The sequence below is a fragment of the Typopeltis vanoorti genome, chromosome 2 (genome assembly GCF_054136105.1).
Source record: "Typopeltis vanoorti isolate ZY-2024b chromosome 2, IOZ_Tvanoo_1.0, whole genome shotgun sequence".
In the NCBI taxonomy this organism is placed as follows: Eukaryota; Metazoa; Arthropoda; class Arachnida; order Uropygi; family Thelyphonidae; genus Typopeltis; species Typopeltis vanoorti.
In genome coordinates this window covers 110,596,232-110,616,410 of record NC_143550.1, presented here as the reverse complement: position 1 = coordinate 110,616,410, position 20,179 = coordinate 110,596,232, and the positions used below count along the sequence as shown (strand labels likewise).

The window sequence follows — 20,179 nt, the reverse complement described above, 5'->3', positions numbered from 1 at the left end:
CTTTGCATCATCAGTGAACAAATGAATTGTTCCACTTAGATCCTTCCCTATATCGTTGATGAACAGATTAAACAGCAGTGGTCCAAAAACAGAACCCTGCGGCACACACCACTAGTCACAGGCCGTCTTTTGGACTCTACTCCTGAATAAACTACTCATTGATATCTCTCCATCAACCAACCACCTATCCATCTCACAAACCCTATATCCATTCCCATATGTTGTAGTTTACAGATTAGTATTCCATGTGGTATCCTGTCAAATGCCTTTGCCAGGTCCAGCAGTATCACTGTAAACCCATTTCCCTTATCCAGTTCAGCCGTCACCTTGTTATAACACTTGAGCAAGTTACTGAAGCATGATCTACCCTTCACAAAGCCATGCTGTCCCCTGTACAGTATCTCATTTTCATCAATCCATTCCTGTATTTTTCCCTTGACTACTTTCTCCAAGACCTTGACAACGACTCCTGATATGCTGATCGGTCGGTAATTTGCAACCATAGTCTTGGATCCTCCTTTATGCAGTGAAACTATTTTCCCCTCCTTCCACACCTTCGGGACTAAACCAGACCTGAGACTCAGATTAAACAACATGGTCAAAGGCACTGATAATTCCTTAGCCACTTCACGCAAGACCCGTGCAATGATTCCAAGAGTTAATGAATTTCTGTTCCAGACATGGAGTAGTCATTAAGACCATGTTCCAGCACAAAGATATACATAAGTTTACATAGAAAGAGTGAATAAACAAGGCTTGCTAAATGTTATTGTTGACAGTAATGATATCTTCAGATTGGTCCAGAATCCAATATCATACAATAGGGACATGAAACAGAAGTGATCATTTATGAGCAAGCTAAAATGAATATCATAATGAAAAACAGTCAGTTTAAATGAAAGTTTAGCAGTTGGAAGATATAAATTTCAGACTGAAATATACAAATATTATTTTTTAAAAAAGTGAATGCATCTTAGAGACAAAATCATAGCAAAATATTGACTAATTCAACCAGAGATGCAAGCACATTGTAAAGATGACTACAAAGATAGAAAAATAAGAATTACATGGTGGGTGCAAAAAGATAATAAAACTGCTTACAGAACTGTACCAGTTATGAAAAAAAAAAAGGGGGGGGGGAGGTAATAACACTGAACATAAGAATACAGAGTAATTTTTATATTATATGAGTAAAGATGCAAGGGTAGTATGACAATCTTTCTTTAACCAAAATCTGGCTTTTTAAGATTTTGATCAAAGAGTGGTTGCAAGATCAATGTTTTGCTTTACAAATAGTTGAAAAATCATGGGAACATAAGAATAAATTTAATTTTCTGATCACACACAAAAAAAGCATTATGATAGTGTTAAAGGAAAAATTATCCAAATACAAAATCTCTACAGTGTAAATGGAAATACAAAAGCAATATAGCAATGCACTTGACAATCAGAAATGAAGAAAAGGCATTAATGTTAAATCAGGTAAAATATAGTGTTGTATCTAACTGTTATTCTGAATCTACTTAGACCACATCATCAAATTTCGTTTATATCTTCATGTGTGTCCAATGAATTTTGGTGGGAGGTACATACACACCAGAGAAGCTAACAAAAAAATTACTGACTAGCATAATTTCAATCTCCAATCACAGCAATAATTAAGTACTGACAAAGCCAAATGGAAGAAGATGAATCAGAAATTAAATCTTTGATATTATTATTATTATGTGACCCCTCTAGGGAGTCCAAAGACTCATCAAGAGAGGGCACCTACTCCAGAACTCTATCTCCACCAACTACAATGAACTGCAACTACACAAATGCCAACTAGCACCCACCACTGCCACCACTAGTATTTTCACAGACAATCACAAACATCCATACTCACACAGGATTCGAATCCGCAGCCATTTGGCTGGAGAGTGAATATGCTAACCACTTGGTCAACCAGGCCAGCAAAGGCTTAGAAGAAATGTTCCTCCAGTCAGCGACTAGACTCGAACTTAAGTCTTCCTTCGTGTGGTCAAGCGCCATAGAGTGTAAACGCCACTTCTACCTACACAGGCGCCTCAACATATGATATGACTGATAATGTCATTGTTGGTATAAGTGACACATGGTTGAATGAGAATGATATTCTGACATGATGAGATGGAGGGATATGTAGTCTTTCACAAAGATATACAAAGCAAAAAAGTGAGGAGTGTTATTGATGATGGCAGAGAAGGTGTACCCATGGAGATGCAAGGAGCAAATACTGACAGTAGTTTTGAAGCAGTATGGTGTGAAATGGGAGGGGGGGGGGGTAGGATGAAATGTTTAGTACGGTGTTGCTATAGACCTGGCAATGTGAAAGGCAGTGAGAAGGAAATGTCTAAACAAATTGGTCTGGTTAATAAGAAAAGGGTGATCACATTAATGTCAATTTCATTATCAAATTCCTGATATATACCCTCGAGACATGCACAGGATATAATAGTACTACATGAAAAATTACATCATTACTAACTTCCTATCTAAGATTTTCCTCCAAATCAGTCTGTTACCTGTCAAGACTCCAACATTATCAGATCTTATATTTCTATCTTCTAAGGCACTTTTTACTGTATCAATCCATCTATATCTCGGTCTTCCTCTGGGTCTTCATAGCAACCTGGCAGAGAACACTTGCTTTGCTAATCTTTCCTCTCCCATTCTGTTGAAGTGACCATACCACCTGAGATTAGCTCTGCTAATGCATTCATTGATGCTGACAATGTCAAGTTCTTTCCTAAATCCTCGTTTTTAATATGATATTGCCATCTGTTCATGCCCCTAATCTTTCTCAGGACTCTCATATCTGCAGTCTCTAGTCTTTGGTCAAGTGTTTTACTTCTGAACCAGTTCTCAGATCTATAAGTTAAAACTGGTTTGAACACTGTCTTGTATACAGCTAATTTAGTTCCAACTAATTTCTCTCTTATTCCATATGAATTTCTTCAGTTGACTTCCTACCATACCAGCTTTTTTGATTCTATTGTCTATTTCCATATTTAATTTACCATCTTCACTAAAAATCTTGTTCTATAGGTTCTCCATTCACAGTGCAGTTGATATTTTCAATCTTTCTACCTATTTTCACTGTCTTTGTCTTTTTAATGCTGACCTTCATATATATCTACTACAACAGTTATTTAATTTAGTCAGGGAATCTTGCAGACATGTAGTGGATTTATTTAGGAGTATAACATTATCCGCATAAAGCAAATAGCTAACATTAACATCTCCAATTTTGATATCATATTTAATACCCGTAGACAGGCTTATACGTTGGTTATGCATTTCTAAATCACTTAGGGAATTGAACAATGTAGATCTGAAGATAAATTAAATTACACTTTAATAAATATTTCCGATATTTCGGCAACGTCATTTGTTGCCATTTTCAAAAGGAACTTACAAAAAGGCACGTGCACGGAGGCACCACAACACAGTAACTGAGAATGAAGATATGAAGCTATCATTCTCCTAGAAGTCCTGATGGTGCCCTCTAGCGGGCTAAGTAGGTGTTCTTGTCCGTTGGGCTGAAGGTCTGCTGATGTATGCCTCCCAAATTTGGGGCAGTCGCATACAACCAAATTTGTTGAAGTTTGGAGAATTTCTTAGGGCTGAGGCTGATTCCATAAATAGTCTTTCGAATTTATATTTGCTACGGTGTATTACTATAGCTTTCTTCCACCGTATTCTGTGGCATGTATCCAGAGCATGGTCTGCAAGACCAGAATGGCTGTACTTTCTCCAGTATAGCCATTCTGGTCTTGCAGACCATGCTCTGGAATCAGCAGACCTTCAGCCCAATGGCCAAGAACACCTACTTAGCCCGCTAGAGGGCACCATCAGGACTTCTTGGAGAACGATAGCGTCATATCTTCATTCTCAGTTACTGTGTTGTAATGCCTGCGTGCACGTGCCTTTTTGTAAGTTCCTTTTGAAAATGGCAACACATGACGTTGCCGAAATATCGGAAATATTTATTAAAGTGTAATTTAATTTATCTTCAGATCTACATTGTTCAATTCCCTAAGTGATTTAGAAATGTTTAATACCACTTTCCTTCATAATGTGATCCATATGGACAATGAATAACACAGGGGATAATGTACATCCTTGTCTGACACCAGATTTGACATTAAACCACCTTCCTGTACTTCCTTCGATTCCAACTGCTGACTTACAACTCAAATAAAGACTACGTATTGCTTGATATAACACACCAATGACACCACATAACTGTAGTGTTTCGAATAGCTTCTCTCTTGGCACCTTGTCACATGCCTTTTTCCAGATCTACAAAACTTAAATACAGATCTTTGTTATATTCCCATGATTTCTCAACTATCTGTCATAAAGAGAAAATCTGATCCTGATATTTGGCCTGAATCCAGCTTGTTCTTCACCAAGCATCTCTTCCACAATCGTTCTGAACAGTTTCTCAAGTATACTTTCATATATCTTACCAGGAACACTCAGTAGAGAAATACCTCTGTAATTTTCATATTCAGTATTATTTCCCTTTTTTATATATGGGTACTAAGAGAGCTCTAGTCCAATCATCTGGAATTCGTCCCTCTGTCCAGGCCTTCTAAACTATGCAGTGCAGCCACTGTAAGACTTTTATACCTCCATACTTGAGCATTTCTGGTCAAATATCATCTACTCCTGCTGCCTTTCCACCTTTTGAGTTTTTGATGGCTTTTTCTACTTCAAGTATGGGTATGTATGTATTCATGACTGCATGCCTGGCCAGTGTTTTTTTACCACTGTGCTATCATCACTGCTTGTTCCATTTAGCAATTTTTCGAAGTAATTACTCCATACATCAAGGATATCTTTTTCTCCAGTTTTCATGTCACCTTTATCATCTCTAAATTTCTTTTTACAGCACTTTTTCCTCCATTTCTGAGCTTCTTCGAGAACTTTCAGAATATCTTGCCATCTCCTTGATATTTATTTTCTATGTTCTAACCAAAGTCCTCCCATGACTTATGTTTACCTAGTTTTACACAGCGTTTAGTTTTCTTACATCTGTTTCTGTATTCTCTAAGAGCACACGCTGACTAATTTTCCAGGAACTTTTGATATGCTTTCTTCTTTTCTTTCACTGCCTCCTTAACTTCCTGTGTCCACCACGGAGTTATGATTTTTCTATCCTTACAGACAACCTCACCACATGCCTCTCTGGCTGAATCAATCAGTGTTGTCTTCAGGGCTTGCACTGAATCTCCAAGGTTTGGCTCCTGTTTTCAAACTGTTTCATTTTTTCTTCAATCATGTTTGTGTATTTTAGTCTACAGTTCACATCTGAGAGCTGCTCAACTTTTATTCGTTTTAAAACTTTCTTACATGTTCTTCATCATCATCATCATCATCAACTTCCTGCCATGTACCCACAAGGGGTGTACAGGATATGACAGTACTACGTGAAAAAATTATATCATTACTAACTTCCTATCTACAATTTTCCTCCAAATCAGTCTGTTACTTGTCAAGACTCCAACATTATCACATCTCATATTTCTATCGTCTAAGGCACTTTGTACCGTATCAATCCACCTATATCTGGGTCGTTTTGCTGCCAACCTGGCAGAGAACACTTGTTTTAGGGTCAAAGCTGTATAACTGAGAGGAGACCTCCACATAGCCTTTAAAGGAATGCGGAGAACCGACCAGGACTTCTGACTTAATGTCCAATCCTCACCTTCTCGTGGTGCACCCTGTTGGATATCTACTTGGATACTGAACGAACGAGGATGGGCTGGCAATTTGGGATTTAGCCGACCAAATTGTATTCTTATTGGTTAAACCATAATAAAAAATGATGGTACAACATGACATGTTCTTCTTTTCAATATGAAATTCAGTTTTAACCAGCTCAAGACTAAATAGTGATCACTTCCAATTTCAAATCCTCTGTACACTCTGGTGTCCTGCACCAGGGAGAAAACATCACTATCAACAATAACATAGTCAATGAGACTTTTCTTATTCCTTGCCTCTTCTCTCCATGTGAATTTGTGCATTTTTATGTTGGAACATGGTGTTAATAATAACCAGTTCATGTCCTGAGCAGAAATCCAACTGGTATTTGCCATTTTTATTAGCTTTGCTCTTTTCTCTAAATTTTCCCAAAATATTTTTGTATGTCTGACAGTCATTTCCTACTCTGCTATTCAGATCCCCAACAAGGACCAACTTTTCCTTTTTCATTGTGTCAGTTGCTTTCTCTAAAGCCTCAAAAAATTCCTCCACTTCTACCTTAGTAGAACCTTCTGTGGGACCATAGTTCCACATTGTGCCTATGTGGGACCATAGACACAATGGGGAACTGGACAATAAGTCTCATTGTCCAGTTCCCCATCCTGATATTTGCCCACGTCACTCTACTTGAGACTGCCTGTCATTCAAGAAGATTAGCCTCCTATTTAGTGTTGAATACTATGGCTACTCCTTCTTTGCCTTGATTGTCATTGCCTGAATATAACATTTTGTATTTATTGCTCAGAAAGATTTCACCAGTTTTTTCTTGTTTGTTTCAGTTCACCCCCTATTATGTTGATATGGTACTTATCTAATTCCTCAGCTAGCTCCATTTCTTTGCCATTTCGGGCTTCTTATGTTGAAAGTACCGATCTTGAACTCTGGTAATGTTGAGTTGGGGTGTATTTCAGGATTTGTTCCAGCTGACTTTTCGTTGTTCACCCTGACAAAAACAATGGGGTGGGGGGGCCTTGTTTAACCATGCGACGCCCCAGCCAGCATGAAATTCTGTCATTTTGTACCATCATTCTATATTTTGGTTTAAGCCAATAATACAATTTGGTCGGCTAAATCCCAAATTGCCAGCCCATCATCGTTCGTTCAGTATCCAGGTAGATACCTAACAGGGTGCACCATGAGAAGGCAAGGACTAGACATTAGATCATAAGCCCTGATCGGTTCTCCACATTCCTTTAAAGGCTATGTGGAGGTCTCCTCTGAGTTATATAGCTTTGACCCTTAAGGACCCCTTGGGCAATTTCAATTATAGTAATATAGACAGGGATGAAGAGACGGCATCAGGAACCAAAGAGAATAAATTCTGAATTTTTAAAGGATAACTACTCTAAGCGGTATGTAACAGAGGCTACACATGGATCGAGGGTTTTGGATTTGGTTATCTCATTAGAAGATATCGTAAATGAAGTGTCACATCATCTTCCAGTTGGTGAATGCAACCATGAAATGACACTTTGGTGGTGGCCAGCCATATTAGAAAGATCTTCAAACCTTATAAAACAAAGAGAAATAATATTTGATTTATTTTTTATCAACATAAAAAATGAAGAACAAATTATTGCAGTATGAATTTTCTGTTTGTAATCCAAATAATGAATGGCTGACATGTTTTATTCTACCAAATACTGATAACTGACAAGTGTTAATAAAATCCATTAAATTCAATGAAAAATATATATAGATAAAACCAACTTTAAAATTACCTGCTAATATTCCAGAGAGAATTGTAGCTATGAGAGGAGTTTTAAATTTTGGATGAACATTGGATAACCATTTGAATATCAGTCCGTCTTTTGCCATAGCATATAAAATCCTTGGAAGTGGAAACATGGCACCCAACAAACTGCAAGAAACGGTAAAAACTTTTATAGTATTACATTTAAAGTGATGTCAAAAGCAGGGATATCTAGTCTCACATAAAGGAACAGTTTTTTTTGCCACAATGAACTTCTTTAGAATACTACCAATGCTAAAGGAGACATATGAGTAGCAAACTATCATTGTATTTCATGCCCTTTATTTTAATTACAATCCAAAGTTCTATAAGTAATTTGAAAATATCCTGTATATATAATGTAACCACACAGAATCAACTACACACAAACACACACACTTTTATTCTGAACACATAATAAGACCATTCTTGTCAGATTTATATACTGATTTTTCAAGTTTTAAGAAGTTTGGACTAAAAAAAATTAATGTCTAGTGCAAATCCACATAATGAATCTGTATGGTTCACACATGATCTGTGATAACAGTCATACTGATGACAATTTTTTTTTTCTCTTTTTTTGCCAATGGAGAAATATCAAGAGTAGCCACTTGAATTTCTCTGAACTTTTCCATGACTTGCTTCCGAACACGAGTGAAATTGGCTAGGAGACCTACTGTGGAATGAGAATGGTGAAATGCATATTGGTGATCACTAAGTAATTGGTGAGTCTCCATATAGTGAAACAGTTGGCTATTGATGATCTTTTTCATTATTTTTGAAAATATCGAGGTCAGAGCCATTAGAAATTTATTGGACAAAGGATAAAGATACCAAAAGAAATGGGTTGAATATACTGAAAGAATGGACAGTTCAAGACTACCTAAAAAAAGATACTCTGATACCACCCAGTTGGAGGACAGGTCAGGGATACCAAGGAAGAGATGAAGTGAAACTGGAACAAGACATTGGGTCTAAATCCCTGAAAGAATTATGATGATGATAATGCAATATTCTTATTATTACATGACACCTCCAGGGAATCCAAAGACTCATCGAGGGAGGGTACCTACTTTACAACTCTCTGCCTCCACCACTCAATCCACCAACTACAACGAAACGCAACTGCATCAAAGCCTTCAACCACCAACCACCAGCACTAGTATTTTCACAGACAATCACAAACATCCATGACCACTCTGGAATTCGAACCCACAGCCTTTTGGCTGGAGAGTGGATACGCTAACCACTCAGCCAACCAGGCCGGCTTAGGACTGGAAAAGATATGATGGGTGCGAATTCTGGAGCACAAGCTTTTAGGTACAACTGGAGGAATACCATCAAGACCAGGAGACTTATTGGTAGCAAGGCTACCAAATATTTTTCTGATGTCCTTCTGGCAAAATTTCAGGTGAGGCATACTTTATTTCCTCCAACTCTTGTATAGATGATCCCCTTCTTCTAAAGGTGGGTCATCTATACAAGAGTTAGAGAAAAAAACTGATGTGAAGAGGTCTGCCTTATCTTCAGGCAATGTTATTATTTTACCATCGTCATGTAGGAGAGGTGAGAACATGGAAGGATAGACGTTGCATTCCACAGCCTTGGAGAGGGATAAGAAGACTTAAATAATATTTGGACATGATATAAGCTTAGCGCATTTGGCCATCACAAAGTCTTCTTTGGATATGATAGTTTTTTGCAGTTATGAGCTACAGTGTAAATTGAGTGAGAGGTCAGAGTTTTTGACTTGAGACATTGGGCATATGCTGAATTTTTGGCTTGGACTGCTTTCGCAAAATTGTTGGAGAACCAAAATTTAGATAAGGGTTAAGGGGTTTGAGTGGAGTGGGAAGAAAAGAAAAAAAAGCACTCATCCCAGGTAGAATAATTTCAGTCATTAGATCAAAATACTAGATTTAAACAGAATTTGTGGAAATAACTACAAAAAAAGGCATAAGGCAGAAAACAATGTGTATGTGTTGCAGAGTGGATCAGGTCAGTAAGAGACAGATATGTTTTGATTATAGATGGTCTTAAAACTTTGAAATAAGTGCTGCAAGAAGAAACAATGCACTGCCAATTATACACCATAACATTAGCATAAAAAATATTTTCCAAACTTTTCCTTTCCCATTCTTGCTACATGACCAAACCACCTTAGATTTACTCTACTGATACATTCTTAAATGCTGCTTCATTTTTAATATGATACTTGCCATTGATGCCACTTGTTCATCCTCCTAATTTTTCTCAAGACTCTCACATTGCTATCTAGTCTCTAACAATTGCTTTATTTGTAATTCAAATCTCAGTTGCATAATTGGTTTGAACACTGCCTTGTACAATGCTAGTGTTTTGGCTAATTTCTCTCAGATTCCATATAAATTTATTCAACTGACTCTCCAACATACTGACTTTGGCTCAGTCAATTGTTGATTTCCATATTTAATTTGCCATCTTCACTAAAAATTGTGCCTATACAGTTAAAATATTTTACTTGATCTCTATGTTATTAATGCTTTCTATTTCAGCTTATTTTTTTTCATGGTTTATCTTTTTAGTGCTGATTATTTTCATACCCAATTTCAAAGAATCCTGAAAACACCCACACTGGATTTATTTAGGAGTATAACATCATCTACATAAAGAAAGAACTAAGTTGAAGATCTCCAATTTTAATATCAGGTTTGATGCTGCTTCCTTTCATAATGTGACCCACAGAGATGATGATGAATACAACAGATAATCAGTAGTGAACTCTTAGGGATTAGAGAATTCACTACCCCCCCCCACCACCACCACCACACAGAGGAAAGAAATCACCAGAAATAGAACAATGGCAAGTGTAAGAAATAAAAGAAATCTTTGGGAATAACAAAAGAAATTGCCAAAAATAGAACAAAAGAAATCTTAAATAAATAAATAAATAATAATAATAAGATATGAAAATCAGAATTAGAATAAAAGAAATTGAGAAATAAAATTGTGAAAAATAGAACAAAAAAATTGCAGGAGCAGAACATGGAAATGGCAGGAACTATGCACAAAGCATACAAAATAGCAGCCTCAAAAAGTAAAAATGTAAACAGCAATGAAAGATACAGAGAAGAATGAGAAGTATGTCAGCAAAATTCCAATTACAAAAAATGTTACATTAGCTTAAATCAATGTCACTTACTGAAATCTTCATGATGAACTTAATTATATGCAGTCTACACTATTAAAATTAAAAATAACCTAAAATCATCAGTAGTCAGTCAATTGGGTTATCTTCAATTACAAAAAGAAGGGAAAAGAAAAGACATCAGTCATCCTGAGAGGGTGAGTGCAACCATTATAAAGTTTTTACAATTCCATATTTGAGCATTTCTGGTTAAATATCATCTGCTCCAGCTGCTTTTTCACACTTCAATTGTCTGGTGGCATTTTTTTCAAGTATTGATAAGCACTTTTGATTATATTCCTCTTGAATATTTTCTACTACTGTTTTGTCACTGTTTATGTTTCATTTAACACTCTTTCAAAGCAATTACTTCAGACATGCAAAATACCATTATCTTCAGTTTTTAAATAATCTATCATAACATATTAATAATGGAATCACTTAGATTAATACCATCATCATCAAATTCTTGATAGGTACCCTCAGTGTGTACAGGATAATTATGATAGTACTACATGAAAAAGTTACATCTTTACTAACTTCCAATCAACAATTTTCCTCCAAATTAATCTGTTATCTGTCAAGATTCTGATATTATCATATCTTATATTTTTGTCTTTTAAGGTGCTTTTTACTGTATCAATCCATCTACATCTTGGTCTTCTTCTGAGTCTTTTTCCTGCTAACCTGGCAAAGAACACTTGATCTTTCCTCTCCCATTCTGTTTAAGTGTCCATACCACCTGAGATTATCTCTGCTAACATATTCCTGAATGCTAACAATGGTACATTCTTTCTTAATATCCTCATTTTTAATGTGATACTGCCATTGATGACATCTGTTCACTCCACTAATTTTTCTCAGAACTCTCACATCCATAAGTTAAAACTAGTTTGAACACAATCTTGTATACAGCTAATTTAATGTTTTGACTAATTTCTTTCTTATTCCATATAAATTTCTTCAGCTGACTTCTTACATAAAATTTTATCATTTTATCATATATTGATGTTTTCAATGTTTCTTTCTATTTTCATTGTCTCTGTCATTTTATTGCCAATTTTCATAACAAATTTATTACAACAGTTATTTAATTTAGTCAGGAATCTTGCAGACTTGTACTGGATTTATTCAAAAGCATAACATGATATGCATAAAATAAAGAGCTAAGATTAAGAGCTGGACTGGTTGGCCGGGTGGTTAGCATATCCGCTCTCCAGCCAAAAGGCTGCGGGTTCGAATCCTGTCATGGGCATGGATGTTTGTAATTGTCTGTGAAAGTGCTAGTCAGCGGTAAATGAGTGGAGTAGTGAGACGAAGAGTTGTAGAGTAGATGTCCTCCCTCAATGGGTCTTTGGACTCCCAGGAGGTGTGATGTAATAATAATAAAAATTAACATCAATTTTTATATCACATTTAATACCATTTACCTTCATAACATGATCCATATAAATAATGGATAACAAGGGAGATGATGTGCACCCTTGTTGCACACCTGCTTTTACCTCAAACCATCTTCATCTTCATGTACTACTTCCAATTCTAACTGTGGACTAACAGCTTAAATAGAGACTAAGCATTGCTTGATTTAATTTCCCCATCAGATCAACAAACTTTAAATACAAATCTTTGTTATATTCCCAAGATTTCTCAACTATTTGTCTTAAAGTGAAAATCTGATCCTGATACCTTCTATTTGGCCTGAATCCAGCTTGTTCTTCACCAAGCTTCTCTTCAACAATTTTTCTTAGCCATTTCTCAAATATATTTGCATAAATCTTACCAGGAACACTCAACAAGGAAATACCTCTGTAATTCTCGTTTTCAGTTTTATTCCCTTTTTATAGATGAGAGCTCTACTCCAATAATCTGGAATTTCATCCACTGACCGGGCCTTCTGAATTATGCAATGCAGCCACTGTAAAACTTTTGTACCTCCATATTTGAGCATTTCTGGCCGAATTTCATCTACTTCAGCTGCATTTCCACATTTCAGGTTTTTGATGACTTTTTCTACTTCGAGTTTCTTGACTGCATTACTGTTTGGAGTTTTTTTGTTTTTTTTTTTCATCATGAAATTTTGTTTTTCATCAAAACAAAATGAAATTTTGTTTTAGTAAAAAAAAAATGTTGTTTTTCAAACAACATTTTGCACTGTTGTTTTATTTAGCAGCCTTTCAAAGTAATTACTCCAGATATAATGAAAGAATTTTCTAGAATATTTTATCTTTAGTTTCATGTCACTTTTATCATCTCTGATTCCTTTTATAGTACTCTTTCATCCATTTCTAAGCTTTTTTAAATAGCCTCCAGAATATTTTGCCACCTTCCTGATATTTATTTTCTATGTTCTTACCAAAGTCTTCCCATTACTTTTGTTTAGCTAGTTTTACACAATGCTTCATTTCCTTACATTCCTCTCTGTATCCTCTAAGAGCAAAAGCTCACTTACCTAGCAGATTTTATTATTATTATTATTATTACATGATACCTCCAGGGAGTCCAAAGACTCATCGAAGGAAGGCACCTACTCTACAACTCGCTGTCTCCACCACTTAATCCACCAACTACATCAACACCATCTACTGCCTGCCGCCACCACTAGTATTTTCACAGACAATCACAAACATCCATGCCCACGGCGGGTTTCGAACCTGCAGCCTTTTGGCTAGAAAGCGGATACGCTAATCATTCGGCCAAACTGCCATGGCGTTCTGATTTTTCTATCCTTGCAGACACCACATGCCTCTCTGGCTGAATCAATCAATGTTTTCTTCAGGATATGCCAGTAAATCTTCAAGGTTTGTTACTTATTTTCAAACTTTTTCATTTTTCTTCAATGATGTTTGTATTTCAGTCTACAGTTCACCTCTGAAAACTGCTCAACCTTGATTTGTTTTAAAACTTTCTTACACACTCTTCTTTTCAATATGAAATTCGATTTTATCCTGCTCAAAACTAGATACTGATCATTCCCTATTTCAAATCCTCTGTATACTTTTGTGTCCTGAACCAGTGGGGAAAAACATCACTATCAACCATATAACATAGTTAATGAGACTCTTCTTATTTCTTTCATCTTCTCTCCATGTGAATTTGTGTACATTTTTATGTTGGAACATGGTGTTAGTAATAATTAATCCATGTCCTGAACAGAAATCCAGTAGGCATTTACCATTATTATTAGCTTTGTGCTTTTCTCCAAAATTTTCTCAAAACAATTCTATATGTCTGGTAATCATTTCCTACCCTGCTGCTTTCCAACAAGTACAAATTTTTCCTTTTTTCATTGAGCCAGCTGTCTTCTCTAATGCCTTAAAAAAACCCTCCATTTCCTCCTTGGTAGAACCTTCTGTGGGGCCATGAGCACAAATAAGCCTCATTGTTCAGTTCCCCATTCTGATATTTGCCCATATCACTCTAATTGATATTGTCTGCCATTCAAGAAGATTATCCTTATATTTATTGTTATTTAGCATTAAATACTATTGGCTACTCCCTCTTTTCTCTGATTGTTATTGCAGAATTTGTCAATTAGAAAAATCTCATCTGTTTTTGTCTTCTTTGTTTCAATCATGCCTATTATGTTGATCTGGTACTTATCCAATTCTTCTTCTATTTTCATTTCTTTTCCATTGATAGCACCAATCTTGAACTCCGTTGATGTTAAGTTGGGATGTGTTCTGGGATTTGTTCCAGTAGCTGACTTTGCTGTTTGTCCTGGTTCCCTGATGAAAACAATGAGGGCCTTGTTTAACCAGGTGATGCCCCTGACATGAAATTCTGTTTATGTTGTACATTATTTTAAGTTGTGGTTTAAGCCAGTAAGAATACAATTTGGTCAGCTAAATCCCCAATTGCCAGCCCATCCTTGCCGGATGGGCTGGTAATTGGGGATTTAGCTGACATCTTTTGTATCTAGGTAGATACTAACAGGGTGCATCATGAGAAGGCGAGGATTGGACATTAGGTCAGAAGCTCCAGTAGGTTCTCTGCATTTCTTAAAAGGCTACATGGAGGTCTCCTTCCAGTTATACAACTTTGATCCTTAAGCATGCATTACATTAATATAAATGTCTTTATTTGCAAAATTTTTGGCTAAATTTCATAGCCATTGTCAATACAATTATAGGAAACACACACACACAAAACAATTCAATTGAAAGTGTTTGATATTATGTGTACTATCAGCTGCAGAAGAATATCTCTGTGTGCATTAAGATATCCAAAATAAATTACAATAAAATAATTTAGTTAATAAATTATTAAATATAAACAAATTTAATATTTGTTTATATTTAATTGAATATAAACAAATAACACAAATGAATGAACACATCAATGAGTAAGTATAAGACATAACTTCCCAAAATTGAAAAAGTTTTAGGCAATCATTTTTGTTCAGATTTGGGTTGTGAATGTGTACTTCACAGCTTTCTTTGTGCAGTCTTTCTAGAAGAAAATAACTTTCACATACACTTTGGTTCTGTTCCACTGAATCCTGTGTTTTGTAGATAATGCATGGTTTGCTAAACTGGATTTGTTGGGTTCTTTAAGTGACATTATGCAGAACCAGTCCATCCATAATAACATAAGCTGCAAGAGCAGGGGATTCTTATTTACCAACTCAAGTTTATCCTGGCATAAAAATGTTATACTGATAGCCTCCCTTAGCATCCAAAAAAAAATTTTTTTTTGGGGGGGGGGTTGAAAACACTGCTTAATTCCTAATACTTTAGAGATAAATCCAACCTTATTTGAGGTGGTAGCACCCAAAACTTCTTAAGAAATCTTGGTGATGTCTCAGTCTTCCCAAAATCACTTTCTCACAGGTGCTTTGTTTCTACATTAGGCCTTTACAGGTACTTTCACAGGTGCCACTTGGCTCAGCTGGCCACCATCATTCCTCCACTTTCCTTTAACCATGTAAGAACATGAGAAGCAAGGGGTCTACATCTGTACACAGTTCAATTCCAAACATACTGAATCAACTTTTCATCATCCATTCCATCTACCTCTATTCTTTAGAACAGCCTTCCTCACACTGTTTTTCCCAATGAATATAATTGTTGCTTCTTTCTTCTTTAACCACTTGCCTGTCTCCCCCCAGCACTGTTACGTGTTATACATCTTGCATACCTTCTCATGCAAATCAATATTAAAAAAGTTCCACATCACATTTTCATCATAAATTAATAGAGCTCTTGTAATCTTTTCCTTGACATCATCTGGACAGAATACAGGATACTTTGATATGGAATCCAAAGCTCTCTACCCTTCTTAATGAGATTATCATAATATACTATCCATTTAATGCTCTATTTCTTTGCTAGCAATATTATTTGTGCCAAAACAGACTACTATACTTTGCAACAAATCCAATCCAGTTTGACAACAAAAATTATTTTAAAAAAAAAGTACGAAGTGTGTGGTACCTAAGGATTTAGCCTGTAGCTATATGTGACCCAAACTGATTAATTCAATCTAATGTTTTATCGTACCTGCATATGTCAAATAAGCCTTAAGGTACTATAACAATTTTTGTCCTTAAATATAATAATAGATAAAACATATACCTAGTAGAGAGCCCTGCTAAAGCTCCAATATTAATGATCCACCTTGCAAGTGGGTACTGTGCTCTTTGAAATACGTAAGGTAATGGAGCTTGGTGATTTTGGTCAAAATATGGCCACATTAATGTCTCAACAGCAGCTACTCCAAAGTAAGCCAAAAAGACACAAAGGAGTGATACTACGATACCAAATGGAATAGCTGTTTGAGGATTTCTCACTTCTTCACCTGAAATAAATTTAAAGTAATGCCCATAAAAACCAGCAGATAACATTGGAATTATGTTGAAACAATGAGTTACTTGCTGAAATCCACAAATAAAAAATAAAAAAGATTAAACATAATGCAAAACAGTGTCCTTATGGAAAAGTCACAAAGAAAATTATTTTAACTATATAACACTAATGGACTCCACCATCCACGCACGAATGAATACATGCTAATATTAGTACTAATAGTGATTCTTATTGCTTCCTTAGCTGTCAGTAACGAGAGATGCCTTTTGACTGAAGTCACCTCTAGAATGCAAAAAATCTTTATAAGGACTTAAACTGATGTTCAGTTAGATGATCTCATATGCAGGTGGCAGGTTTTTTCCTTCTGCCAAGACAAACTAACCAGTTCATGCAGATAAGATTAACCATCCAATCATAATATTAATTAAGTTTTCTGGAATCACCGAGTCTCTTACTCAATGATAAGTTAATGACTGGGTCTCTTACTCAGTCATTAATGCCCACCCTCTTGGTGGGAGTTAATGCTCACAAACTCAGAAAACAGCTAGTGCAAATGTTCACATTTCAAAGTTAAAAACTAACAGACTAATCCCAGGAATTAAGCTAGTTATTATAAATGGACAGTTTAAGACCAATGAGGCCCTTCCTAAGCATTAGCCAAGGCAAATTGGAAAAATTATGTTTTCATTCTTATATGCAGAGAGAGATTTATACAATTACAATGCTCATGTATTAACTAGTATATCAAAGACACTTTCATATTAAAGACTTAATATCCATAGCATATTTAAAGACAAATATCATATGCACATACACAGATGGTATAAAAATGATTTCTAAAATATCTGTCAGAGTACTGTTACTGTGGCAATGTGATTGTGGAAGTTGTTGACATCAAATCTGCAATCAGAGTAAATAATACATAATAAGTAGTGCAAAGAGTCCACAAGTGTTTCAAGCCAAATGATAAGCACTGGGAAGCTTTGGATCAACTAGTAAATAAATTTGATAGCGATATGCAAGAACAATGCCACAGCCACACTTTGAGGAAGCCTGCAGTTTTTTTCAAATGTAGGAGACATTTAAAGGCCTAGTAAGTTTCTCATCACACTATAGATTCTTCTAAACTCTCAACTTTAACAAATGGAAAACTAACTATTTGGGAATTATCCCCCCCCCCCAAAATAAAAAAATAAAATAAAATATAAACCAAATCCAAAAATCAAATTATACTGTAGATGCATGTTGCTTAAATTCACAACCAACAGGTGGCATGGGAAGGAATGGTTACAGACCTAAAAGTGGATTGCTATGCTTATTTACAAATGCCAGGATCATCAGAAATAAAGGAGATTTTGTTTCACTGATTGAATTTATTCATCCAAAAATCATTGGAATAATGAAAACATGGTTGGATGATATCCTGATGGGAATTGAAATGGAAAGATACAGTGATTTTTGCAAAGACAAAGAGTACAAGAAGGAAGGGGAAGTGCTTCTGATGACACTGGCAGAATTATGCCTACATATGGTAGGTGCAAGAAGGAAATAGCAGAATGGTTTTGAGGCAGTACGATGTAAGGTGGAGATTAACAAGAAAAGATTTTTAGTTTGATGTTGCTAAAAGCAAGGGAATGGAAGGGTGGTGGTGATAAAAATGCATAATCAACTTGGGTTAGTGAACAAGGGAAGGATGATCATTATGGGTGATTTTAATTATGCTAATATAGAATGAAGAGATAGCATTTGGGAATAATGAAAATGAATTTCTTGAGTTCTTGAGAAATTTAGGCAGCACATACAGGAGAACAAGCAAGAATCAAGAGTTTTAGATTGATCATTTCACCAGAGGATGCTATTGTCTTGTCGAAACGGTATATAGCACCACCAGACTCATTCACAAAAAGTCTACTCAACCATATCAAATTATCTAAACTGATTGAAGGAAGAACAACTGGAAGGGTATTACGAAGGTATTTGTGCCCACATGCACTCTTCCTCATGCTATTTGTGCTATAATAATGCAAAAGGAGATGGTTTTCATAACTTCTAATTTCTTTCCAGATTAGATGATTGCCAATTTTCTGATTCCAACACTTTCCCAAAATGCATTATTATCTTGAAAGTGTTTCCCAAACCAAAGTGAGTATGCATACCCCCCCCCCAAGGAAATGCAAAAAGTCTTTAATGGATACAAGGCACTTTTTTTTTTTTTTTTTTGTCACCATATTGTTGTAGATAAGTGCAGGTCTATTCTATAATTACTTCTTGAATAACCAAAATAATATCTAAAGAAAGTTTTAAACAAAATGTGTTCTTTGCATATACTGACTAGCTTCTATTAGGGCCACTAAATTTCATTCATCTCAATTTTTTTTATTATTACTGAAAATTTAAATTTCATAATTATTGTTTATACTGTTATGTATATTGGTTTATATACATAACAGTATACATAACAGTTATGTATATTGGTTTATATAACTAAAAATGTATTTAATAATTAAAAAACTAGTTTCACATGCTTGTAATTTATTATAATACAAATGTTAAAAAATAAATACTTTTACAATTATTCATGTCTGAATAAAATATTATAGCTCCACCCAAATTGCCTTTTCCTGGAGGGGAGGAACACTGGTGTCAGTAAAATATTAAAAGGGATATGTGTTTTTTCAGCTATGCTCTCAAGTTAGTAAATCTCTGGCATAGGCCACTGAGGTTCCCCTCCTTCTGGACCACATCTCAGAAAAATATCAACCATAGAACTACCACTATTAGACAACAATAAGTGTTAAAGTTTAGAATAACAAGATGTCAGTAGATATCTTGTTTTGATCCTACTAGAATGAGCAATAGTCATGGGACGAGTTACTGGTTGTTGGTACTTGGATTTACAAGCCAAAGCAACTAAGGCTATAAGGACGATTGAGTACTATTATTATTATCATTATTTTGCAGCATTTCCATAGAGTCCGGAGACCCATCATGGGATACCCAAATCAGCCATCATAGACACAAATCCTATCATATCTCTCATTGGATCCATTCACCATCAGGGAACTCATAACCAATTCTGGTAATCCATTAATCCATTCCACTCACTCACCACTCTCCATGCAAAAAATCTGGTCCACACACTCCTACTAACCACACTTTTATACAACCTAGTTCTCTGAATATTTCTCACATATTGAAAATTTTCACTTACATCAATTTTATAAAACCCCTTTAATATCTTAAGTTTCTATCATATCCCCTCTTTTCCACTTATCAACTAAACTTTGTAACCCACAAACCTTCAACCTATCCTTGAAGGGAGTATTCTACAGACCTGTCACCATCTTGGTCACTCATGTCTGAGTCCTTTCGACCACTTCCTGGTCCCCAAGAAATCCAGGTGAACTGAATCTGTGTACAGTAGTCAAGACGTGGCCAAATCATAGCTTTCTTATCTTTACTTGTTATTGTAAACTGTGTGTGAATGTTCTTCTGGCTAGTTTGCCTGTTTTGGAATGAGACCAGCTAATGTAAATTCAGATGAAATGGGAATTACAAAATGAAATTCCCATTCTTCCCTTCGTTCATCCTTTTGGACTAGGAGAAACAAATAACATGAACAGGACTCCGAGGACTCTGATTAAGTCCTCAGAATATTCACAAAATGATCTCACTATA

The 20,179-nt window shown here is 35.6% G+C and overlaps 1 protein-coding gene across 1 annotated transcript in view; it reads right to left on the bottom strand.

Annotated features, from left to right (window-relative positions):
- Positions 1-20,179, bottom strand: part of LOC150109335 (high affinity cationic amino acid transporter 1-like) — a 123,351-nt gene that overhangs the window by 39,937 nt on the left and 63,235 nt on the right. The window contains exons 8-9 of the mRNA XM_090402136.1: positions 16,271-16,493; positions 7,518-7,657 (exon numbers count right to left, since the gene is read on the bottom strand). Coding sequence (XP_090258262.1) covers positions 7,518-7,657; positions 16,271-16,493 — 363 coding nt within the window. The remainder of the gene's footprint in view (positions 1-7,517; positions 7,658-16,270; positions 16,494-20,179) is intronic.